This window comes from Nymphaea colorata, chromosome 1, assembly GCF_008831285.2.
Source record: "Nymphaea colorata isolate Beijing-Zhang1983 chromosome 1, ASM883128v2, whole genome shotgun sequence".
Taxonomy (NCBI): domain Eukaryota; kingdom Viridiplantae; phylum Streptophyta; class Magnoliopsida; order Nymphaeales; family Nymphaeaceae; genus Nymphaea; species Nymphaea colorata.
In genome coordinates this window covers 43,595,709-43,618,821 of record NC_045138.2, presented here as the reverse complement: position 1 = coordinate 43,618,821, position 23,113 = coordinate 43,595,709, and the positions used below count along the sequence as shown (strand labels likewise).

At 39.2% G+C, this 23,113-nt stretch overlaps 2 protein-coding genes across 3 annotated transcripts; one reads left to right on the top strand and one right to left on the bottom strand.

The window, feature by feature from the left end:
- Window positions 1-1,776: 1,776 nt before the first annotated feature.
- LOC116256238 (rhamnogalacturonan I rhamnosyltransferase 1-like) lies at window positions 1,777-22,151 on the bottom strand. 2 transcript variants are annotated; one of them, XM_031632549.2, is made up of 8 exons: window positions 21,216-22,150; window positions 15,168-15,235; window positions 14,986-15,074; window positions 14,733-14,889; window positions 4,024-4,313; window positions 3,163-3,367; window positions 2,687-2,844; window positions 1,777-2,289 (listed from the first exon to the last, which is right to left on the bottom strand). In XM_031632549.2, the coding sequence occupies exons 1-8, from the start codon at window positions 21,589-21,591 to the stop codon at window positions 2,025-2,027; spliced, it is 1,608 nt and encodes a 535-aa protein (XP_031488409.1). In that variant the 5' UTR covers window positions 21,592-22,150; the 3' UTR covers window positions 1,777-2,024. The 2 variants fall into 2 exon arrangements, with proteins under 2 accessions (XP_031488409.1, XP_031488401.1); XM_031632541.2 differs by having other exon boundaries at window positions 14,733-15,074; window positions 21,216-22,151.
- LOC126410026 (uncharacterized mitochondrial protein AtMg00810-like) lies at window positions 4,320-14,704 on the top strand. The gene is made up of 2 exons (XM_050077602.1): window positions 4,320-9,062; window positions 14,193-14,704. The coding sequence occupies exons 1-2, from the start codon at window positions 7,784-7,786 to the stop codon at window positions 14,216-14,218; spliced, it is 1,305 nt and encodes a 434-aa protein (XP_049933559.1). The 5' UTR covers window positions 4,320-7,783; the 3' UTR covers window positions 14,219-14,704.
- Window positions 22,152-23,113: the final 962 nt, after the last annotated feature.

Here is a 23,113-nt window from a genome sequence, read left to right as displayed (position 1 = left end):
TCAGGTTAAGTTTTTTATTTGGATATTATTTCATAATCATCTTCTTACTAGATCTACTTGTGTATGTCGTAATATTGTGACTAATGCAGTTTGTCCTTGGTGTGGTGCACTTGAGGAAAATACTCTGCATGTCCTCTAGGATTGTAGTTCTTCTCAAGCTATATGAGATGCTTATCTTCATGGGGCTAAATTGTTAGAGTTTAATATAGCTAATTTGAAGGTTTGACTGAGAAATAATATTTCTAGGCATCGCTTTCTGATTAACGATATGATTCCTTAGTCTATTTTCTTTTGCTTCACTTGTTGGCATATCTGGCGATGGCAGAATCGAGTTGTATTTGAAGATGGATTTTTCTGGTCTAATGATGCTTTATTTCACATATTTGCTTCTATTGAAGAGTTCAAAAACCATATGGCCCAACTTCAATTACCCCAATGGAAAGTTCATACCTTTATTACATGAATGTCATGGTTTTGTTAAGTTGAATGTTGATTGGGCTGCTAGAACAAATCTAGGTGACTGAACCGCTGGTGGTTTATTTCGCAATGATAATGGAAAATGGCTATTTGGCTTCACTTGTGATGCAGGTTGTAGTCATATAACTAAGGTTGAAATTAATGTTATTCTTCATGGTTTGAAATTAACTTGAGAACGTGGCTTCATAAAGTTATTGTTGAATTAGATTCCTTGCTAGCTGTGAACAATGTTCTAAATGAAATGCAACCTCGTGACCCTTTATTCCAAATAGTGAAGCAATGTCAAGAATTGCTGATACGAGATTGGAAGTGTGTCTTATATCATATGTATAGAAAAATTAATATGTATGCTGATTTTCTTGCCTTATGGATCTTTCAAAAATCCTTTGGAGTAATTGCTCTTATCAATCTACCTGGTCATTTGCATCGGTTGATTGATGATGATTTAATTGGTGTAGCTCAACCTCGTGTTATTCAGTTAATGTGGTTCTAAATCGCTCTTACGTACCAAAAAAAAAAAAAATTCCTAGGGGCCATTCTTTCTAAGGCAATGGCAAATTCATTCAGATACAGGTTAGTAAAAATGAAAAAATAACATTCCCATTCTAATTGAAACACAAATTTTTTCAATGTGAAAAGCTCTGGCTACAACAATTTCAAAGTTTTTGGCTGCCACTTTGCTACTTGTTTCTTTACGCACCACCTATAATGGCTGCCATGGAAGCCCTTCTTGGCTGATGAGAGAGAGAGAGAGAAGTGGATTAACAAGTGCACAGGGCAAGGGCTACGTCAGCCACATAGAGAAAGAAAAAGAGAGAGAGGGCCTTCCTTCCTCCTTTTAATCATGTTAAAATGAAAAACGGAAAAAGAAGAGAAAAACGCTCTTAATTTAGGCCATCTGATCTGATTTGATAGGAGGGCCCATACGATCCCATTTTTCATTTGGGAACAAGTTTCTTGGAAGGACCAGTCTCTCTCTCTCTCTCCCCCCCCCCTGAGTATGTGTGTGTGTGGTACAACTCTCAATCATTAAATAAAAGTTGTTCCAACAAAAATGTGCTCAACAAAAAAATTATATATATATATATATATATATATATATATATATATATATATATATATATATATATATATATATATATATATATATATATTCCTCAATACACTTTTGTCACTTCACAAAAGTACTTGTTGAACTTTCACTTACAAGCATTCTAACCACACATTCTCTCTTCCAAACTAAATAGCTGACAAGATACATATGTAACAGAACTAAGAGCGTAAACAGTTTAACTCACCTGAAAATAAGGAACTTCTCTGGATTAGCTTTCTTTGTACAATTTGCCAGCAGGATTAAAAATATCTTCATTTGATTCCACAGCTAAAGACGCATTGGGAACTAACTAGATACAAGACACTTGGTAAGCTGCATCAATGAAGTTTGATATGAATGACAGACCTGGCTTCTGTCAAAATCTGGAATTAACTATATAGTATATACTACTAAATACATTTGTAGCCTAGGTCGTGTGACCTCCATCAAATAACTAGAAATCAGACGCTGAAATATTATTGGCTTCACAATTTGAAGTGTAGCAGAGGCATTCCTGAGGATTTGCATAGAAGTAGTCTTCTTCCTTCGGTCTGTCTGGTACTATTCTGCGCAAAACAGGTTGACCCATTCGTTGTCTGTGCATCTGACGAACCGCAACAACAAACTCCTCCCATGAAAGTGTGCCATTTTGGCGCAAATCTAGAAACTCCACTAGTTTCTTTCGATCTAGCAAAATGGTTTTTCGAAAACCCAAATATCTACACAGTAATAAAAAAATAACTTATCACAAACACATCCATAATGTTCTTCAAGAAGCGCAAGGTGAGGTTTCCTCAATACCCAGGAAAAGTACCCGATTTCCTGGACTGTAGAGGCTTCCTGGGTTTGGTGACCTAGGAGGTGCAGTTTTATTATGCTTGCTTTTTGCCGTATCTTTGGTGTAAGACCCTGAGATACCCCCACATGCCCCTCCCAGTACCCATAATGCCCCTCTCGGTAAGGATTTCTCATTGCTTTCGCCAGTAAACTCCTAGCTTTGAACTCTAAGCCACCTTCAACACTCAGTACCCTTTTGGGCAAGGTGAACTATTTTTATCTATCTTGTAAAAGTATATGCACACAAATACACCCACTATGATAGAGTCATAAACACACCTGCGATGGCCTTCAACCAGTTTTGCCATGTTTCCATCGTAGGTAGGAATAAATATATCACTTCCAACGGAGACAAGATAATCCAGTGCGGCCATTTGGGAAGAATGATTGCGGAATTGCTTTAATTCTTCAGAATCAAGTAGCATCTCCTTTTTCACCTGAAATAAACATTATAAGGAGTAAAATCGGCTCAAAAAAATTTTGAGAACAAATATATGCTTCAAGCAAAATTAATCAGAGCCATTCAGTCATTGACTGATCACAAAGCAATTTGAGCCACTTCATGTCACAGATAACCCCTCCTTCCGAGGAAGTGACAACATACATTCAATGATATATGGAGTATGGACACAGATACTGCAAAGCCATCTTTTTTCATTTTGCAAAAGTGCAGCAAGGCATTGGCATAGCTATTCTCTGAAATTTGCTAAAGCAATGCAAAATTAGCTTTTCATGATGAGTTGATGAGAACTCACAATGTGAGGATAAGCAGCATGTAATGCTGAAAGCCTTCGTTTACTCCCATAGGTTTCACCAGAAGCAACATATATCTGTGTTTCCTTTCCAAAACCTAGTGCACGCAAGGTTAGTGTAGCCTCCTCTGGAGTAAGAGGGCACAAACCCTCTAGTCTTCTTTTTTCAGAAACAATCTCTTTCTGCCTCCACCATGGATATGCATACCTGACAACACGGGTCCACGTGGATAAGAGAGGCTTTTAAGGCCAAAAAAAAAAAAAACTTAAGGGATTTAGTTAATAACAGAAAAGACTGCTAACTATGACAGAAACCAGAATTGCACCTTCCCCTTCTGACTGACAAAGGCTGCGTACAATTGCATTAGGCCAAATAATTAAGAATTTCATGAAAAAAAACAGTTAAATTTTACCACAATAATAGAAAAAACCCAAGTTTCAAAAGTTTTGTTTTACCCACTTGAATTAGGAAACACAATATGATAAGTAGGCTGTGATATGAAGCATTTAGAAATATGAGTGTTTTTTTATCTGTTTGTCTAGTTGTCATTTTGTAGGTTTTCCAACTAATACTTGGTTATCTATTTCTTCTTTTTCTTTTTGGTATTGGAAAGATGAAAATGGTACCAGATTTTGCTGGGAGATAAATCCAACAAGGTGGATGGAGCTCTCATTGGCATTAATATTTGAGATTGACAAAAGAAGCAAAACGACAATCCTTGCTCAAACTTCAAATGTATTTAGAACAAGATCAGGTATGAACAGAAAATTGAAAATTGACTTCAAGTATTTTGTAATAATGATTAGATAGTAAGCTAAACCGAAAACATGAAATCCACTATTCATAATCTCCAATCACCAAACCTCATCCTCTTCAGTTCTTCTGCTTCTTCTTCAGAGCAACCATGGGTACAACCAGAGAATGCTAGAATGTCCATTTCATATCTCAAGTGTAATGCAACAAATGGTCCCTTTGCATGGAGGACTTTTACCAGTTTCCTCCCTAGAGCCTCGATTCGGCGGTTGAACTTTAGTGCCTGAAAATTAACATGGCACCGGAGTTTCTGAAGCTCAGCTGGAAGTCCATTATTTGCTAACCGTGCATCTGTCTTGTTAAAATTAATTACTCTGTACTTGCTAAAAAGTGGTAAAATCTGCAACGCAAATTGCAAATAGTTCATATCAGCAGACAACAGCAAGAAAATCAAGTGAAAGTTGAGACTTAATCATGTCAATTTGCAATATAAAGCAACCTACATGCACAACAATCTCAGCATGTAGTTCTTCACAAGATCTTGTCAAAGTTATTTCAGGGAACTTATCAGTGTTAAGTTTGTACAATGTGGATCGGGTCACCCAGACCCGACCCATTTGATCCACACGCCCAACACATCATGGGCGGTGGCATACTTGTAAATCTTAATGTTATTTTGTGTATTTTATGATGCACCCTAAATCGTGATTAGTATATAATGATAACAAGAGGCAGACGTCATTTGTTGCCGCTCTCTTTCATCTCTCTCTTACTTGGACATGCAGCCCACTTCTCTCTTCCTCCTCTTGCATCTAACTTCATTCGGTGGTTTGGTATTAGATATCAAAATCTTACATGGTATCAGAGCAGGGTTTTGCCACTGAGAATGTCCGGTAAGAATCTTTAATTTCTGCCCTAATCTTTGTTTCTTTCCTGTCCTAATCCTCAAATCTCTATTTTCTACCCTAATCCCCAAATTTCTACCCTAATCCTAAACCCCAAATTTTCTACCCTAATCTGCCATAATCCTACTGTCTGCCCTAACCCTAATCTGCCCTACCTTCGGCCACCTAACCCTAATATCAAAATTTCTATTTTTCCCCTATTTTCTGATTATTGCATCTATGGATCCCCACCGCAATTCCAACATCTTGTCGTCCAATTTCCTCTCCCAACTCATCTCACAAAAGCTAAATCATACCAATTATTTGACATGGAAATGTCAAATAGTCCCGTTCATCAAAAGTCACCGTCTCTATGGACATCTCAATAGCACTACATCTGCGCCACCTGAATGAATTATGCGAGAGGTGAAGAATGTTGCAGGGCAAGTTCAAGAGACCATTGCAGAAATCAATCCTGAATATGAGATGTGGATGGCTCATGAGTCATGATCAATCTCTCGTTGCTTATATCACCTCCACACTATCAGAGGAAGTTTAGGCGGGTGTTGATGATGATCTTTCAGCACTTGAGTTGTGGAATGTACTTGCTATCACGTATTCTCAAGTATTAGAAGCGAGATTTCTACAACTCAAGAGGCAATTTCATGATATCAAGCGAGGCACACGTTCAGTCCTGGAATATATACATGAGATAAAAAATGTCAGTGATCAGCTTGCCATCATAGGGCATCCGGTCAGCGACAAGGACAAGGTACAACAAGCTTTGAGTGGATTGAGGCCAAAATTTGATGTTTTCTGCACTGCTTTAGAGGTATTGCATGTTCTTTCCTCTTTTGAAGACCTGAAAGCAAAATCGATTCAGCATGAAGCTAGTCGTGCACAGCGACATGAATTAATTCATTCTAGCTGTCACAATGTGTTGGTCACTGGGACCCATGCTTCGCAAGGAAGTCGTCCAAGAGTTTGGAACTCACAGGTAGGGATAGAGAGATGTATCCTTCCTACACCTAACACAAATGCATAGGTAAATGTACCACGAATGATACCTACTTGTTTATATTGCAATAAGAGAGGTAATGTGAAGTCAGAATGTTGGCATAACCCTCAGAACAAGGGAAAACAGGTCAGGTGTGACAATAAGGCAGCAGGGTCATCTGTTTCGAACACGACTGCGGCATCGAACATTTCCCCTGATGTGCAGCAGATTCTAATGACAGCATTGTCTAAAGTCAATCTCAAGCAAAATGAGGAAGGACAATGGTATGTGGATTCTAGTGTTGCAGCTCATGTAACTGGTGACGCAGGTACGCTTTCTAGTGCTCTCCCTTATTTAGCTAAAGACTCAGTCGTCACAAGTGATGGTTCCCATAACAAAATATCGCATATTGGAAATGCACACTTATCCATGGCTCATTCCTCAATACCCTTAAGGAATGTTCTTGTTGTTCCAAATGTCAAGAAAAATATCATTTCTGTGTAAAAGCTTATTGATGATACTCATTCCTCTATTGAGTTTACTCCTTCTTTTGTTTATGTTAAGGATGCTCGAACCAAGAAGACATTCGCTGAGGGTGTTCGCAAAGGAGACATGTACGTCATTGAAGAAACTCCAAAAGTGTCTAAGTCTTGTGTTTCAGATTCATCATTTCGCAGTCATAGTGAAGTCAATATCACAAAGTATGATATGCCATCTCTTTGGCACGGTCATTTAACACATTGTAGTCGGTCTTTCATTCAAAGTCTTGTTGCAGACGGACTATTAAAAAAGTCCAGTCTAAGTCCTGTCAGTGAGTCTAGCATGTGCTCAAGTTGTCATATTTATAAGAGCCATGCTCATCCTTTTATGTGATGGTGGTGGTGAGTTCATTTCGAATGAATTTACTAAGTACTTACTAAATCATGGGATCACTAGATAGATTTCTTATCCACACACACCACAACGGAATGGTATTGTTGAAAGAAAACATAGGCACATAGTTGAAAGTGCTCTCAGTATGATGCATAACAGTAATGTGCCCATGACTTTATGGACTGAAGCCTTCCATACTGTTGTTCATGTTATTAATCGACTGCCACTATCCATGCTTGAAGGAAAATCTCCATCCTTTATTTTACATCAAGAACAGCCAAATTATGACGAGCTGCGCGTTTTTCGATGCATCTGTTATGTTCATGTTGATGTTTCTTTGAGAAATAAGTTTCAAGATCGAGCTGCCATGTGTAGATCTATGGGTTATGCAGAAAATTATAAAGGCTATCGCTGCTACAATCCAAAGTCTGGACGTGTGCATGTTTCACGATATGTTGTTTTTGATGAGCTCAGGATGATGGATTTAAAGGAGCCACATGCAACACTTAATGTTAGAAATGATGTATATGACTCATGATTTAATGCTGAAATATTAGACCAAGAAACTGATACACACCACGCACGAAGTGACAGAACTATTGATGAGCTCAAGACAGCCACAGATGGACAGCATACCTTCATCTACTCAGACCAACAGCATGAACATGACTTCACCTAATCGGTTTTTAGGAGTGGTGTATCAATCGACGATCAGTTCCAGCTGATCCAGAAATTGCCACTACTTATCCACGTAAATCAAAACGTGTGTGGAACCCTATTGATAGATGGGTAAGTTATGATCATTTCTCTTTGGATTTTCAGCTCTTCATGATAGAATTGAAAAAAAGGGTGGAGCCAAAATGCTATGAGCAAGCGTGCAAAAGCAAACATTGGATCGAGGCCATGAATGAAGAAATGGCTGCCTTAAATGAATGTCAAACATGGGAGATCGTTCCTCGTCCAGATGGTAAGAACGTAGTGGGCTCAAAATGGGTTTACAAACTCAAATATAAACCCGATGGAAGCATTGATAGATACAAGGCTTGACTCGTGGCTAGAGGCTTCACTCAACAGTACGGGGAAGATTATGATGAGACTTTCAGTCTAGTCGTCAAGATGGGAACGATCCGGGTTATCATCTCTCTTGTCGTCTCACATGGTTGGAATTTACATCAGTTGGATGTTAAAAATGTTTTTCTTCATGGTTTTTTAAAGGAAGAAGTTTACATGGAACAACCTCTAGGATATGCTACCAATGATCCAACCAAATGGGTGTGCAAATTACAAAAATCGCTGCATGGGCTTAAGCAAACATCTCCTTCATGGTTCGATAGATTTTCCCTCCATATACAACAGGCTGGTTTCCTCAGAAATTCACTTGGTCATTCCTTATTCATCTATCATTCATGTGAAGTTACCACTTGGCTACTCATATATGTAGATGACATAGTTCTTATTGAAAACTCTTCATGTCATATGTCCCATGTTAAGGAGGTATTGCAACAAGAATTCAAGATGAAGGATCTCAGCGAACTACGATATTTCTTGGGTGTTGAGCTTGATAGAAAAGGTGACACATTAACTCTTACACAACATAAATACACTCTTGATATTTTGGATAGGACAAGTATGACAAATTGCAAGCCCATAAATACACCTAGTGTTCTCAACACAAAATTAAATGTCTCTAATGGGAGTGATGCCTACCCAAATCCTAGTTTCTATCGGAGTATAGTTGGCATGTTGCAATATCTCACTTTTACACACCCAGACATAGTATATGTTGTGAATCAAGTCTCTCAGTTTATGCACGCACCCACAAAAGGGCATATGGATGCTACCAAACGTATTTTGTGTTATCTTAAGGCTACTCTTGGGGATGGACTCATCTACACAAGACAGTCAACTGTTTTGCATGGCCACAACATTTCCACTTATACTGATGCAAATTGGGCAGGTGATCCACACGATAAACGATCAGTTTCCAGTTATTGTCTCTTCCTTGATTTCAATCTTATTTGTTGGAGTAGCAGGAATCAGCGTGCAGTTGCCAGATCTAGCACTGAGGTAGATTATACGGCAATGACTGCAGGCACAACTGAAGCCTCATGGTTACGTCATCTACTTGGGGAACTCTCTCTTCCCATTGCTCAGTCATTTCGATTTTGTCACAACCAAAGCGCGATCAAGATTGCCTTCAATCCTGTTCTACATAATCGCACTAAGCATATAGAGATTGATCAACACTTCATTCGTCAAAAGGTTGCAGAAGACGAGATTGTTTCCACTTATATATCCACGTCTGAACAAGTGGCTGATCTTTTTACCAAGGGACTCACAAGGCACCATTTCTGGGAATTGAAGAACAAGTTGTGTGTTAAAGATACAAAAAAGGGTTTTCTGAAATATTAGGAAGTTAGGGAGGATCTCTTTAAATGTTTTGTTATTTTTAGTGGACTTCTCTTGTAATTTTCCCTGACCCTAATCTCTTAATAGAGATTAGGGTCACGTAATGAACTTTAGCTTTTTGCCGCCTCTCTCTCTCTCTCGCAACATGGTATCAGAGCGGGTGTGGGCGTCGACGGCAGGGTGCGCTTTCCGATGACCTTCTCCGGCGACCATCTTCTCTGGCGACAATCTTTCCAGCGAACAACCAAGTGAGTTACTTTTTTTTTCGTCCTCTCTCTTGTCATCGCTACTCCTTATTCCCTCTTATCACCCAATAAGGAGACAGTGAGGGAATAGGGGTTGGGCGTGCCGTGTGAAGGAGGACCTGATCACGCCTATGTGGAAGGCGTGATCAGATCCTCATATTGGTCGTATGAAGCATACTATTGTGGATGCAGCGTGACGTGTGACGCTGTGGTTTGTGATGATCGTAAATACAATTTCGGTAAAGTCAGGCTGCGTGAGTTGTTGTGGATACTTTGTGGAGTCTATATGCTGCTTATAAATTCAGTTTTTTGAATATGATCAGAATTTTTCTATAGATCGTGGATACAAATTCAGTAAAGTAAGGCTGCGTGAGGACTGTTGCTGATCCTTAGTACAAGTTTTTGTTTGATTTCGTGGACTTCTTTGACACGTGGACAGGAAGTTTTATGAGAACTAGCTGCTGTTATAAGTGGCAGCAGTCTTCAGTCGTTGGGAGCAGCAGTCTTCAGTCGTTGGGAGTTCATTCTTGTTTTTGTCATCGGCTGAACCAGATCTGAAGTGACAGTAATTTCCTAGCCCTCTTTCTTTAAACGTTTGCATCAATCTGGTCTTCTTTATTTACTATGGCTGAAAACAGTAAATCTGAAGGGTCTACTGACTACAAGATGGCTGGGAATTCATTCTCTTATGGAACCACGATGAAACTTAATGGCTCAAATTATGAAATATGGTCTAGGGTATTCATAATGTCGGTGGCTGGTCATAGGAAGAAATATATTCTTGAGGAGGATGAACCTATTGAGAAAAAAGGAATATATGCTGCGTGGGATGAAGATAATTATATTGTTATGTCTTGGATTATGAATAGTGTGGAGTCTCATATAGCCCCAACTATTGCATATTATACCAAGGCCAAGGATATGTGGTCTTTCTTGAGAAAGACATAATCGCATGCCACTAATGTAATCAAAATCCTACAACTAGAAGAGGAGTTATGCAACATTCGACAAGGGGATCAGGACCTATCTCAATATTTTGCTACTTTGACTGCTGCATATGAACGGTTAAAGGCTCTTCGTCCACCTTGCCAGCATTGTTATGCATCACACGTTGAGACTGGTATGGTGGCGAAGTTTTTATCTGGCCTATCTTCAGAATACTCTGTGGCAAAGTCTCAAATTCTAACAAGCAGTGAACTTCCAGATTTAGCAGACACGTATAATAGGCTGAGTCGTTTTGCAGCCACTATTTCTCAGACTACGCATGACACACCAGTCTCTGCACTTGTGATATCAGGAGGATGGGGCCCTAATTCTTTTGGAGGCACTAGGGGACGTGGTACAGGCCGTGGTGCTAGACGTGGCAGATTTCAGTGCTCTTATTGTGGAAAAATTGGTCATCTAGAGGATCGTTGTTGGGACAAACATCCTCACCTCAGGTCTAATGTTTCCTCTGGACGTGGTGGAGGTAGAATCACCACAAGCAGAGGTCCTTCTTCATCCCAAGCAACCCATTCAAAGGCAACAATATCTATGGTTGAGTCTTCTATTGATCCTTCTATATCTATGTCATATTCTCTTAACCTAAGTAAGGATGAATATGATCGTGTTCTTGCTCAGAGGTCTGCCTCTACATCTACCAATGCTGCTGTTGTAGATTCAGCATTCTCTGTTGGTGCTCCTACTGCTGATCCAAGTATGACATGGATGATAGACTCGGGCGCTTCTAGACATTGTTGTAATCAACCACAAAATTTTTCATCATTTGTCAGATTTTCTACACCACAGCATGTTAAGCTGGCTGATGGCAAGTTGTCCCCTGTTTTGGGTAGCAGTGATATTTACCTTCCACATTTACGCACTATTACACATGTGCTATATGCTCCTCAGTTTCCTGTTAATTTGATATCTGTGAAGCAGCTAGCTATCGCCTTACAATGTAAAGTCATTTTTTAATCTGACTCTTGTCCTTTTCAGGACTTACCAACTGGGAAGATGATTGGTGGCGGCCATGAGCGTGAGGGCCTTTATTTTTTGTCAATCCCAGTTGATGTTGCTGCATCTTCAGTCCCTTCCAAGCCTTCTCCCTTCCAATGGCATCTCAGACTGGGTCATCCTTCAGTACCAAAACTTCGTCGCATGTTTCCAGATATTCCTGCATCAGAGTCCTTCTTATGTGATGTCTGCCAGTTGGGCAAGCATACACGGAGCAGCTTTCCTTCGAGTCAGAGTCCGTCGAGTCAGAGTCCTTTTGATCTCATTCATGTGGATGTATGGGGTCCTAGTCGGGTTCCTTTTCGATCATGTTTTCGATATTATCTTGTTCTAGTTGATGATTTTACTAGAGTCAGTTGGGTTTTCTTGTTAAGGGAAAGATCTGAAGTCATATGTATTCTTCAAAAATTTATCAAGGAAATAAAAACTCAGTTTGGACTCATTGTCAAAAATATTCGCACTGATAATGCTCTTGAATTCAAGTCTTCCATTCTACTTCAGTTTTATGCCGACCATGGAATTCGACCTCAATATACTTGTCCACATACGTCCCAACAGAATGGTGTAGCCGAACGCAAACATCGGCAACTCCTAAACGTAGCTCGTACCCTCATGTTACATTCTCACATGTCTGCCTATTTTTGGGGTGATGCTATTCTTACTGCGTGTTACCTCATTAATAGATTACCCACTTCCTCCATTCAAGACCGTATTCCAATTCAAATTCTATATCCAGGGCGTTCATTATTTCATTTACCTCCCAAAGTTTTTGGATGCACTTGCTTTGCACATATCCTAGGCCCGAACAAAAGCAAACCTGCTGCCCAAGCCATCAAATGTATCTTTATTGGCTATTCAGTCAATCAAAAGGGATACAAATGCTTTGATCCCTTGACCAAGAAAGACATTATCAGTGCGGATGTTACCTTCTTTGAGTCTCGTCCTTATTTCCCTCTGTCAAGTCCCTCTTCATCTGAAATGCATGCACCTATACCTCTTCCTATTCCACCAGTGTCACTTGAGTCATTTCCATCATCTCAACCTAGGTCACATGAACGTTTTCTTGAGCCTCCGTTGGTTTACACTCGTCGTCTAGGTCCCTCTCTCAACCGTCCACCAGCATCGTCTCAAGAGGTAAGCTCTACTGATAAGACTGACTCAGGTTTAAGTGATGACTATTCTGCAGCAGATCTCCCTATTGCTATTCGCAAGGGCAAGCGACAGTGTACCTTACATCCTATATTTAATTCTGTCTCTACTGCTCATCTGAGTACACGCTTAGTACAGTTTGATCAAGCTCTATCTAGTCATGTTATCCCGTCCTCGCACCATCACGCACTGTTAAATCCACGTTGGCGACAAGCTATGCAGGAGGAAATGGATGCTCTTATTTCTCGGGAGACTTGGGATTTGGTAGACCCCCCAACACGCTGTGATGTGGTTGGCTCATGATGGGTATTCACCATCAAGTATCATTCTGATGGGTCAGTTGAAAGGTTCAAGGCCCGTCTTGTCGCAAAAGGGTATACTCAGACTTATGGTGTTGACTTCTTTGAGACCTTTTCGCCTGTGGCCCGGTTGGGTACTATTCGCTTGATTATCTCTCTTGCTGTCCAACGAGAGTGGCCTCTTTTTCAATTGGATGTAAAAAATGTCTTTCTGTATGGAGACCTTTCTGAAATCGTTTATATGCAGCAACCACCTGGTTTTGAGCGGCAAGGGGAGTGTTCCAAGGTATGCAAGTTAAAGAAGGCTATTTATGGACTCAAACAGAGTCCCCGTGCATGGTTCCAAAAGCTTACTGAAGTGTTATCTAAGTGTGGATTTCGCCGATCCCAGCTTGATCACTCATTGTTTATCAAGCGAGGCTCAGCAGGACTTGTGATATTGATTGTCTACGTGGATGATATTGTTCTTACAGGGGAAAATGATCAAGAGATAGCTCAAACAAAGGAGTTTTTACAGCAACATTTTGTTACGAAAGACCTTGGACAACTTCGTTATTTTCTTGGTATTGAGGTGGCTCATAGTAATAAAGGAGTTGTAGTGTCTCAAAGGAAATATGTTCTTGATCTTCTACAGGAAACGGGACTATTGGGGGCTAAACCTGCCACACTTCCCATGAATCCTCGCATTCATATACATGATGATGATTCAGAGCCGTTTGACTCTAGATCTTACAGATCTCTGATAGGGAAACTGTTATATTTGACTGTCACTCGTCCCGACATTAGCTTTGCTGTGAATAAGTTGAGCCAATTCATGGAAAAACCCCGAAAAGTTCACTGGGATGCAGCTCTAATGATTGTAAGATACTTGAAATCAGCCCCGGGAAAGGGGCTATGGTTCAAGAAAGGAGAATGTGTTGACATCGAGGCGTATAGTGATGCTGATTATGCTGGATCTGTAGATGACAGGAAGTCTACTACCGGTTTTTGTGTCTTTGTGGGTGGTAATCTTATTTTCTGGAGGAGCAAGAAGCAGAATGTTGTGGCTCGTTCTAGTGCTGAGTCGGAATATAGGGCTATGGCTCAAACTGCAGCTGAAATGTCGTGGGTTAGATCACTACTTGTAGAGTTGGGTGTCTCAGTGAATCTCCCAATGAAGATGTATTGTGACAACAAGGCAGCAAAATATATCGCTAACAATCATGTCTTCCATGAAAGGACTAAACACATTGAAGTGGATTGCCACTATATTCGGGACTTAGTTCAAGGAGGAATTGTTAGCACTATTCATGTCTCCTCAGAAGATCAGGCAGCAGATATTCTCACTAAAGCTCTTCCCATAGGCGATTTCCTGAGATGTTGTAACAAGCTGAGCATGATTGATATATATGCTCCAGCTTGAGGGGAAGTGTTAAAGATACAAAAAAGGGTTTTCTGAAATATTAGGAAGTTAGGGAGGATCTCTTTAAATGTTTTGTTATTTTTAGTGGACTTCTCTTGTAATTTTCCCTAACCCTAATCTCTTAATAGAGATTAGGGTCACGTAATGAACTTTAGCTTTCTGCCGCCTCTCTCTCTCTCTCGCAACATTGTGCATATGATCAAACCCCATGCACAACTTGAGGGGGGTTGTTAAGTTTGTACAATGTGGATCAGGTCACCCAGACCCGACCCATTTGATCCACATGCCCAACACATCATGGGCGGTGACATACTTGTAAATCTTAATGTTATTTTGTGTATTTTATGATGTACCCTAAATCGTGATTAGTATATAATGATAACAAGAGGCAGACGTCATTTGTTGCTGCTCTCTTTCATCTCTCTCTTGCTTGGAGTCCACTTCTCTCTTCTTCCTCTTGCATCTAACTTCATTTGGTGGTTTGATATTAGATATCAAAAACTTACAATCAGCATTGACAAGCAGATATTCTTTGCAGATAGACAAAAGGATGTCTTAAATCTAACCTGTTGCATGTAGTATGTCAAATTTGACCAGCTTACTGGCCGCATAACATGAAAATTAGCATTTCCTCTGAGTTTATTTGGAAGCTTTCTTATGATACGAACTTCATTCCTCAATGCATGGATGAAATAATTCACATCAAAAATATCATCAAAGGAGCTGCAAATGGCACAGACACAGGTAGTAATTAAATATGGAAAATATAAATTTCTTGCTATTAATGGAACACAAACTTGTCGAAGTGGACAAATATACCTAGGATCTGCCCAAAATGAGCCCTTGTCAAGCTCTGGGATAAGCAGAGTCAAGTTTAAATAACGGGCAACAGTGACCATATCACAAATCTGCATCAAGAAGTCATCAATGTTTGTTAAATATAATAAACATATGAAGACTTGGAGCAGAATTAGGTATGAAACAAGTGTGGATCCACCAACCGCAGCACGCATTTGATTGAGTCCACCATTGCAGGACACTTTAAGATATCCATTACTTTTATAGATTCCTGAAAAGCATATGGTCAAATCAACTATCACTTCATGAACTCTCACAAAAAGTAAAAACTCTTGTAACAATTCCACAATCCACAGAGGTGTCCTAGTGCATTTCACCACTCTCTCTCTCTCTCTCTCTCCCCTTGTGTGTGCATGTGTGAGTGTGTATCTGTGTAGAAGAATGCAGATAAATCGAACCTTTTCTTTACAGCCCAATTTTAACTACCACAAAACACCAGAATGATAAACACAATGTTGTCAGCAGGAACATATGTACAACTTTATAGTGATTCAGAAGCTAAGCTTTCAACCTTAAAATCAACCCCCAAAGGCATATGTAGAGAAGAATGAGCTGAAGTTTATGCCACATTGACATGGCCAGGTGAGTGAACAACTATATTGTTAAAAGCATTAGGCAGAGCCTAGGCAGTGAGTAAAGCCTAGATCCTAAGCATGAAACAGTACACACACACACACCCCAAAACTATATGGCTTAAATGTGGTAATTAAAGTGCTTTTCTTGCAATCTAGGTATGAACTTAAGAATGGATTGATGGAAAACATTTATTAAGTTGATCCTTTTTTGGAGTTTAATGGTGCTTTTATACTAAGCAAAACTGAACATCTCCCATAACATCAATATTTTGATAGCAAAAAGTCCACATTTTTCATAAAAAAGACTTGAATCAAACAATGTTTTGTACTAATCACATTAGCATGTTCATATTTTGCTTAAAAAATTATATATATATATGTATATGTACAATGTTTTGTACTAATCAATACATTAGCATGTTCATATTTTGCTTAAAAAATTATATATATATGTATATGTATGTTGTTCCTATATATATACATATTTATATACATACATACATGTATATATAGAGAGTAATTGGTAGATCCCAGACCATTAGGTCAGAGATAAATGCTAGACCCTTTAAATTTTTTTATTTGCACTGGGTCTATCTTGACTGTCTGATCTTAGCATGAATGAATGATGGCTTCGTTAACCTTTTTTCCCCACCTTGCTCAGGTTTCTCTCACCCTGACTGAAACCCTCTCTCTCCCTCTTTCATTTCTACTTCCTTTTTCTTCAACCCATCACCCTCTCTTCTGCTCAAATCCGTTGCCCTTCACTTATGCAGCAAAGACTAAACCATCAGCACCACACAGCAGGGGACATCAGCCATCGGCCACATTTTTCCACTGGTGCCATCACTGCAGTCCGCGCCATATTATCATCTAACAGAAAGAGGATTCATTTCTCTGATTTCTCCTCAACCAATCAGTTGCATAGTATGGCTAAAAACGAGTCATGCTGGCCTTTGATTTGTTTTGAAAGGTTTAGGAGGATTTGAATTGAAATAAAGAGAAGAAAACGATTCTTTTCAATGAAATAAATATGTTTTTGAAAAAAACCCGCCGGTGGAAACTCACAAACCCAAATCCGCTCAAAAGTCAATTTTCAAGAGGTATATTGCTGTATTTTAATCACTTCAACTCATTAATCTGATCTAACTCATTCTCCTATATCTAAAATTGAAAATAAAAGCTGGATTTGCACCAAATCATGCCAAAATATGGTGGATTTCTGACAAAAAACTGAATTTCTTTAACAATCGGCACTGAGGGCATTTTGGGTTTCATTTTCGTGTTCAACCGGCATGTTTTACTAGAAAAAAAAATGAGAAAGATCAACTTTTTTGTGCCAAAAGCCTAAAACTACCAACGGCCAGTGGGCGACTGAGATGATGGACAGAAAAATGAAAATTGGGCGGTGGTCAGCAGTAAATTGCTGTGGGAAAATGGTGGCGACCAGCCAGGAACTCTACTGTCAGCTGAGCGATGGTGATGCCGGAGGTTCTCTGTCAGCTACCGTCTGGCAATGGATTTGTAGGTGCTATGTGAGACGGGAAAGGGGCAGGGAGTGAGGAGAAGGGGGAGAGAACTTTGAGTGTTCTCGGGGGGAGAGAAAGAACACATTGATGGGGGAAAGAAAAGAATAAAATGTAACCACCCGATCTTTCCCAGATCGATGGTTGAGATGAGCTGAGAGATGTGATTGGTTGAGTCTTTGTGTAAGCAAAGACTATATATATATATATATATATATATATATATATATATATATATATATATATTTATATTTATATGCCGAAGTGATTCCAATTTTCCATTGACTTATAACAATAAAAAAACAATTAAAATGCACAAGAACAGAACCACATTAAACATTTCATAACATGATAACAAACATAATTAAAAGTCTGAAAGATCAAATTTAATGAAGAGGGACAATTAAATTTTATAAGCTATATAGGACAACAGAAGAAGCTTACCAGTAAATGTCAATGTTTTTCAATGTTATTAATCACACAAGATCTTACCATTTCCTAAAGCATGGCTGTTATATCTCTAATCCTAGCTTTTAACATTAAATTCCTAAAACAAAGACGAACACAGATCCTCAGTATAATCCAAGCTTTCATGTTAGCATTGCTATATATACATATATACGTGTGTGTGTGTGTGTGTGTGTGTGTGTGTATGTCTGTGCAAAGCAGCATTAAAAATATAAAATAACATACAAATATTTACCATAATAAAATATGAATTGTAATTATATCTATAATTGTGTGCACACACACATAATTTAATGCGACGGCATGACTTTATGGTGACCTATGTAGTTACAAATCCTAGGCAGCATTAAGAACCTGACTGCCGAAAAATCTAGGCATCACCTAGGAGGGGCCCTAGGCAGGGCCTAGTTGGTCCTATCTGACAAAGCATATGGAGAAACAAAGAAATAAGGAAGAAAAGACGGAAGAAAAGCTGGTTTAAAAATTCCTCCACTGAAAACAACAAATTGGAAGATAAAACAAAAAAACGATTCTTCATGTTAAAATTTTAAAAAACAAAACACTTTTGTTTGAGGCGACAGGTAGTCTAGGCTGCTGCCAATGCCTAGGTACACTTTTGGCTACATAACATGGCAACCAGTTCTCCAAGCCTTCCATGTTTTTTCATGATAGGCTATGAATATCTTTTTCATTATTGATCAACTATGTCAAGTAAGTACTAGGGTGCAAAATGTGGCACTTTTCTAAAAAAATAATGGCTTAGGTTGTTCACAAACATTAAAATCAACAATTGACTCTACTGATGACTCAATGGAAAAAGAAAAAGCAAATTGTTCATTGCCATACTCAAGTCGCACTGTCAACTTGGTGCAGCAACTTACTTTGAAGAGTCTATGTTAATTGATCAACTAGATTGCCCATTCACTAATTTCTTCAATAAGCACAAGGATAGGCTTATTTTAGGATCCACCAGTAAACGCCCCATAAATCGTTCCCACCAGTTCGATGTTCCATGGTAGATGTCCATCTAACATAATTGGGGGGTCCTTAAGTTTCGGAAAACAGATGGAGCCAAATTCCTTATCTTTAGTTTACTCAATGGGCTTTTACTAACCTTTAAGAGGAGCCTTAGACCAAAAAAATATGCTCTTTGAAGCATGAGAAAGAGCCTTCTTCCAAACTCAAATATTTTAGGATGCTTCCCAAGACCACCATATGCTGTCACGTAAGAAGCAACTTTGCTTTTAAGACCAAAAAATGCTTCTTGAAATGGAGAAAGCTAGCACTGGTGCATAAACAAGATCTCCCTTCAAAAGATACTAAGATAGTGTCTGTCCACATGCAGGTTTCCCAAGGCAGCCACTGATTTGAATGAGTCACAGAAAACGTGTTTTTCAATAAAGACATGATAAAAATGTTGAAAATTAAAAACAATGAAAACAAAAAAACCCATGCATTTTTTGAATTTTTTAAAACTCCAAAATGAATTTTTCATGTCCTTTTCACATTTTTATCATATTAGTTTTACACTATGTTTATGTTATTTTTTTTTAAAGTTTAAAACTTAAGTTAAGTTATTGATCTTCATTTTTGTCATTATTAAAATATATCATGTTATTTAGTTAGTTTTTATATTTTTTGTTAATACTTCATTTATTTTACTTTTTCCTAATTTTTAGGATTTTTTCTTTTCTAAAAAAATTGCAAAGCTTTCCTGAGATTTTTAAATTTGCCAAAAGATGCCCAAGAAAAATCTCACCGTTTAAAATGCATTAATGATATTTGTGACTATGAGATAAGACAAAAACACGATTATTTTGAACACAAGCCCCAACCATGGGTCTGATACCATTCTTTCCATATAGAAATTAATAAAGAATCTACATTTAGCATAGGTTTTCAAGAACCTAGAATACAAATCACAACACTCAAAGAGCAAATGTTTCACAAATCACTCAGAGCAAATCTGGGAAATAATTCATTCAAGCATAGCAAACAGAGTTCACAAGCCTTGATTACAACAAAGGGGATCAACCCCTGTCCATACAAACAAGGAGGAGGAGAAGGGGATTGCAGATGAGCTTGCTCCAACTGCTATAAATCTAGTTGTTGGGGCTAGCCAACAGCTAGTACAGAAACAGCCTCTAATTGGTTGAAATGGAAAACAAGGAAAAAGATACTGAAAAAACAAGAAACAGAGAAGGTAAAAGAATATACAAGACTATGTGAGATTTTTTGTTGCTTCTTAAATCTCCAAAAAATAAATGATCATCCTAGAACAACAAAAAAACCAGCAGCAGACTGACGATTATTTAAGTTTTGTATCTGCATAAGCAATTAATCTAGTTAAGCAGATGAAGATTAGAATAATCTCTTAGAAGTTGGATTATTGATGTATTGACCAATGCATATTCTTTGCCCCCTCCATGAACAGAAGTTGAAGCATGTTGAAATTGGCTTGCAATGTGAATAGAATAACCAAGGCCTATTCAAGTAATTGTAAGATGAGATAATGCTACAATTTAGTGTTGATAGGGTTGGGATTTTCCAATGCTTCTCCTTCATTGATCCTCATTTTCATTCCAATAATTTTTCAACAATTTTTTCATATATTACAAATAACCTTTTAATAACACTAGAGGCAAATTTAGTTTGACATGAAAAATATCCTCAATGAGCATAAGCAACTTAAGTTCCAATTAAATATGCTAAAAATTTTAAACCTAACAACTCAAATTCCTTTAGAGCCATGGACATCACGACCTCCATGATCATAGTAAGCAAGTTTCTATGCAAAAAACACATTTTTACATCAGTATGATTCAATTGTCCATCTATAATCCACAGCCAAGTATAAAATAAAATGGACTACTCCCATCTCTATGACAAGACTAGAGATTTAATTATAGCCTAACATATTTTCTTAAGAAATCAATTTAGACAGTAGTTTAGCCTTATACCTTTTAATACTGCCATCAGGATTATATTTTGTTTTATAAACCCATTTTGCTCCAACCACATTTTTGCTTTGTGGTCTTTTGACAACCTCCCATATTTGACATCTATGTAATGCTGTTGTTTCTTTGTACATCGGCTCAATCTATGCCTTTGGACTGATAAGCATGAGAAGATATTTGGGTTTGAATTTTGTCCTTAGATTCTATTATGGCTGCAAAAGAAGAATGATAATTGGTGTGAAAATTTTCACGTCACCATCTTTCCACAATGTCATACACGACAAGATCTTAAGATCGAAGATCTCTCAGCTCATTCATGGGCAATTGTTCTCATTCTGAAATTCTGCAATTCCAAACCAATCACTTTTACCTGTAACATAGATTCCTTTCTCTCTAAATGCGTTAATTGATGGTTCCTCGATTGTACTTGTCTCGTTCATAATCGTCATATATAGTTGGATAAACAAAGTGAAAATCCTAAACCTCTTTTTGAACCAGTGACAGGCCTTTCATCTATCATGACAGAAAATAACTGGGCACTAAGCTATGGTTGATCAAACTCTAGTCGTCTGTTGTTTCTGCAATGCATGAGACTCGATTTTTCTAGAAGTGATAAAAGTGGTAAGTGGCAAACAGGGATAACCAAATGGAGGCATTCAAGAACTCACTCCAAGGATGGGATTTGGCACGTGAAGAAGCAGCAGCAGCAGCAGCAGAGGAAGAAGAAGAGAGAGAAGAAAAATAGGGACAAGACGGGGCAACCGAGTCGCCGGCAAGCGTGATCTTCACCAACTGATTGGGGAAGCCCCTGAAGCTGAAGCAGGCATGCCATCCCTTAGGCAATTGAGGTTGCCAGAGCCTCCCCAGGGCCACCAGCTGAACCAGGCACGTCCACACCAGGATGCTTGAGCACACCCCGAAGAACCAAACATGCAGACGATTCTTCGGGAGAAGAATCGTGGTCGTAGTGGGAGAGAGAGGGGCTGAAGAGGAAAAGGTCCACCAGCATTTGCATCGGCACCTATCGAGCCTCATCAGAGTCATGGCCTCCTCCTCCTCCTCCTCAAATTCGCCCTTGCACCTTTATGTCAGTACGTAAGCAGCATCAACAATCCGATGAACGCATATCTGGATGACATACTGATCGATCAACCAGGAAACCGCCGTGGCATTGCTCAGGATAGGAGGTAGAAATCGATACGACCTCCACGCCCAGGCAACGAGTGAAAAGTTTCAGGAATCAGGGGAAAAGGTTGCCTCTGGATCTAAGGCAAATCGAGGGCGGATCGAAGCCTGCATTGAACCTGCAGTATCTCATCGTTAGCCTCCGTCTCTCTCTCTCTCTCTCTCTCTCTAGTCTGGCTCTAAAACCAAATCGACGGCGGATCGAAGCTGGCAGTATCTCACCATTGGCCTCTCGCCCTTTCTATCTCTCTGATTCCTCCTAGCTTGAGGGGAACGGGTGATGATGGATAAGAAGGGAAGACCGCAGATAGAGAGAAACGCTGGAGCCGGTGGCGCGTGACCTCCAGCCGTACGCTTCCGTCCACGAAAGAAACGCGTTTTCGGAGAGCGCCGTCCGTCAATGACCGGGTCGACCGTAGAGCGCTCGTTGTTCTGATCTAAAACCAAGCGGTATGTCCATGCCATCTCCATAGTCCCACGGTCCGTAATTTCGGCAAAAGACGGTAGAAGCGGACGGATGCGGAATGACCGGCCTACTCATACGTCTCTCCCATTGGAAACCGATTTTTTCCTTAAGACACCTACGCTCACACGCCAACAAACATAGATACCAGCCAGTAGAACCATCAGAATAAGTTTCTGCCCTCTAATACAAGTCTCACCGTATAGGATAGCCACTCTCTATGAATGTGCGTGAAGTGCTTAGTGTTGAGGTGCATTTGTAAGCCCAAAGGACATGATATTAAATTCATAGTGGCCTTCATGAACTTGAGAGGCTGTTTTAGGAATGTTTTGAGGAAACGTCCCAACTTAATGGTATCCCGCTTGGAGGTTAAGTTTAGAAAAATATTATTGCCCCTTCCAACCCTCTATAGTCCATGTAAAACTGTCATGTCTCATGCTTCTTGTTTTACTAATAGGGCGGAAGAAGAATAACAACTCCTACCTGACTGAATTACTCCTTCCGTAAGCATTTATTTCACTAGTTGTTCAATGGCCTTCTTTTGAACATGAATATACCTGTCACGGAGCGACTCTCCTCACCGACCCGTGTGGCATGACAGCCCTCAAACTGCAGCAAGCCTAAAGGGGCAAGCAAGTGTACAAATAACTTGAAAACAAAGAGTGTGTAAATAGACACAAGCATAGGAAGAACTTGCAATGAACTGTTTCATTCACTTAGAAAGACAATATATCATAAGAGAAGGTAAGCAAGAAGATTGACTTTACTTTACTTACAAGGGTGCTCGAAGGCTCATACATGGATCCTCTTGCCGAACACCCAAAGCAACAAATCCCAAACATGACACTTAGACCGGTAGGAGGGTACTCTCTTACAAGTGAACAGACATATACAAATGGTCCTTGTAAACAAAAGAAA

Bases quoted from the DNA above. Each gene is read 5' to 3' on its own strand.
- LOC126410026 (XM_050077602.1), top strand. From the start codon at position 7,784: ATGGGAACGATCCGGGTTATCATCTCTCTTGTCGTCTCACATGGTTGG. The intron at 9,063-14,192 runs GTTTTCTGAAAT...GATACAAAAAAG, and splicing joins TGTTAAAGATACAAAAAAGG to GGTTTTCTGAAATATTAGGA.
- LOC116256238 (XM_031632541.2), bottom strand. From the start codon at position 21,591: ATGACTCTGATGAGGCTCGATAGGTGCCGATGCAAATGCTGGTGGACC. The intron at 15,236-21,215 runs GTGAGTTCTTGA...TATGCTTTTCAG, and splicing joins TGCCAAATCCCATCCTTGGA to GAATCTATAAAAGTAATGGA. The intron at 2,290-2,686 runs GTGTGTTTATGA...ATTACTGTGTAG, and splicing joins CTGGTTGAAGGCCATCGCAG to ATATTTGGGTTTTCGAAAAA.